Raw genomic sequence first — 2053 nt, 5'->3', positions numbered from 1 at the left:
AAAATCCAGTTAGTCTCTACAGTGAGACGGTTCTTAGCAGTAGATATCCTCGGATAAATGTTTTCACAGAACTTTGTAGAACTTATATCACAGTGCGGGGATTTTGCACAGGAAGAACAACTTCTCACAGAAATCGTGGCTTCAAACCTGATATCTGCGTGGCTGATATGGCTGGGTGCTGCTGGTATTCCCCTCAAAAGATCTATGTTCCGCTCATCGCACGATGCTCAGACCGATCAAGAGTGCATATACGGATAGCAGTACATCAACTTTTAGCACCCTCTCTAGAGTCCTCAACAAATTGTTGTATGTGTGAATATGCCAGCTTCCTCTTGACACATCGTTATGCTCTAATCTTGTACCGAGTTAGTTTTTGTCGACCTCAAAAACTTTATATATATTAGCCTAGCTGTTAGATTCCTCCTCTTTTCTATGAGCAACTTCGAAGTCAGAGCCAACATCTATCTTCGGTTACTTATACATAGATATGCCGCATTTTGTACGTAAAAATACTCCTTGAACTTTCTTTTCTTTAGTATCTTTGAAGTAATAGAAATTTGGATTTACTGCAACTGAGACCTATGTAGTAGTATTGATCATATCCACAATTCATTAATTCAAGTTCAAGTCGGGATAAGTTATCATCATCGAGGCACCTTAATGTACATATGTTCATACGTAAATAAGTTCTCACCCGAATCATTCCATCTTAACTCAAATTTTACTCACCTTTGCCGGCAGAATTTCCACAATAATCGTATAGGTCAGCCCAACAATGCCAAAAGCGGCCGTGTACACAACCAAAGCCATCAGCAACACTGGCGCCCATTCGTATTGTGCCTTCGTTACGTCATCGGTGAATTGGACAAAAATGCCGAAAGCAAACATCGACGCTGCCATAGTCGCTGTTGATGACAGCAACAGTACTTTGCGACCGAAACGTTCTACTAGCACAGTGGACGTCACCGTGCCGGCTATCTCAACCACACCCATATAAATAGTACACTCATTGGGGTCCATGGTCGAACCGGATGATGCAAAAATAGCGGACATATAGCTGACAAAGACGAAGCTGCTGGAGAATTGATTGAGAATGCACATAATGAAGGCTGTGAAAAATTTGAATATGGCCGATTTGGTGACTGAAAAAAAAAGGAAAGTAAAAGAGGGAGAGAGAAATGGGCTTGTAAGATATGTGGAAGAATTATTAAGACGTCGTGTGAGAGATAGGTTAGGTCAAAGGTCGTAGCTAGGCTAGATGAAACGACTGCTCCAAGAATCACTTCTTTGGAAGACCTCTCGAAACTATGGGAAAGTTTTGAGATTTTGACAGATTTTTTTTCATCACTTGACGAATTATAGACCTCGTCTCGTATAAATATATTCAGACAGGTTGTATTCGAACTTCCGTAGCTATCTTAATCGGCTACTTATTGACACAAAAACTTACAGAAATCCTTTATAGTTATGGGCGTGGCAAATCCACTCGCTAGAATAATCTCCTTCAATTCATCAAACTCGCTTCGCGCCGGCAACACAGGCTGTGGTAATTCCAAATCTCTACTAAATTTTGGTCTCGCATTCTCCTCTGGCTTGGGTATACTTTTGTAAAAATTAAAAGAATTTTCCGCGCTTTCAGTACGTCCTCTCTTCAGCAGACTTTGTGGCGTCTCTGGAAATACCCAGCTAGCAATTAGATAAATGATCGGCAAAACAATTATAATGCAAGGCACCAAAAAGTAGTCGAGATATGCAGGCAGCGCATAGCCAACCAAAATGCCGGTACTGAGGAAACCCATAGCCATTGCGGTGAGGGCGCCACGTATTCTAAAATGTAATAAAACAGCGAAAATAATAATAAAAAGTGTGAGCAAAATAAATAAGCGTGCAAGAGCTTAGCATATTATTTTAGGGCATTTTATTTGGGGACGATAAGAAGAGAAATCTTAGTGGAGTGTTGCTTTTAGAAGATACTTGATTTAAAGTATCGCTGCTGTTGTTGGATGATTTATTTGCAGTATGGCCAGATGATCACAAAAAGCGAGGCTAAATT

General features: G+C 40.5%; 1 protein-coding gene across 1 annotated transcript; it reads right to left on the bottom strand.

The window, feature by feature from the left end:
- Positions 1–729: 729 nt before the first annotated feature.
- On the bottom strand, positions 730–1827 carry LOC118757177 (facilitated trehalose transporter Tret1-like; the record flags this gene model as incomplete). The annotated part of the gene is made up of 2 exons (XM_036491911.1): positions 730–1142; positions 1451–1827. Coding segments are annotated over 2 exons (790 nt in total), but the record flags the coding sequence as incomplete, so codon positions are not given.
- Positions 1828–2053: the final 226 nt, after the last annotated feature.

The sequence above is a fragment of the Rhagoletis pomonella genome, unplaced genomic scaffold (genome assembly GCF_013731165.1).
Source record: "Rhagoletis pomonella isolate Grant_MI unplaced genomic scaffold, Rhpom_1.0 Rhpom_scaffold_15038, whole genome shotgun sequence".
Taxonomy (NCBI): domain Eukaryota; kingdom Metazoa; phylum Arthropoda; class Insecta; order Diptera; family Tephritidae; genus Rhagoletis; species Rhagoletis pomonella.
The sequence above is the reverse complement of the archived record's forward strand: the minus strand, read 5'-3'. Positions and strand labels throughout refer to the sequence as shown.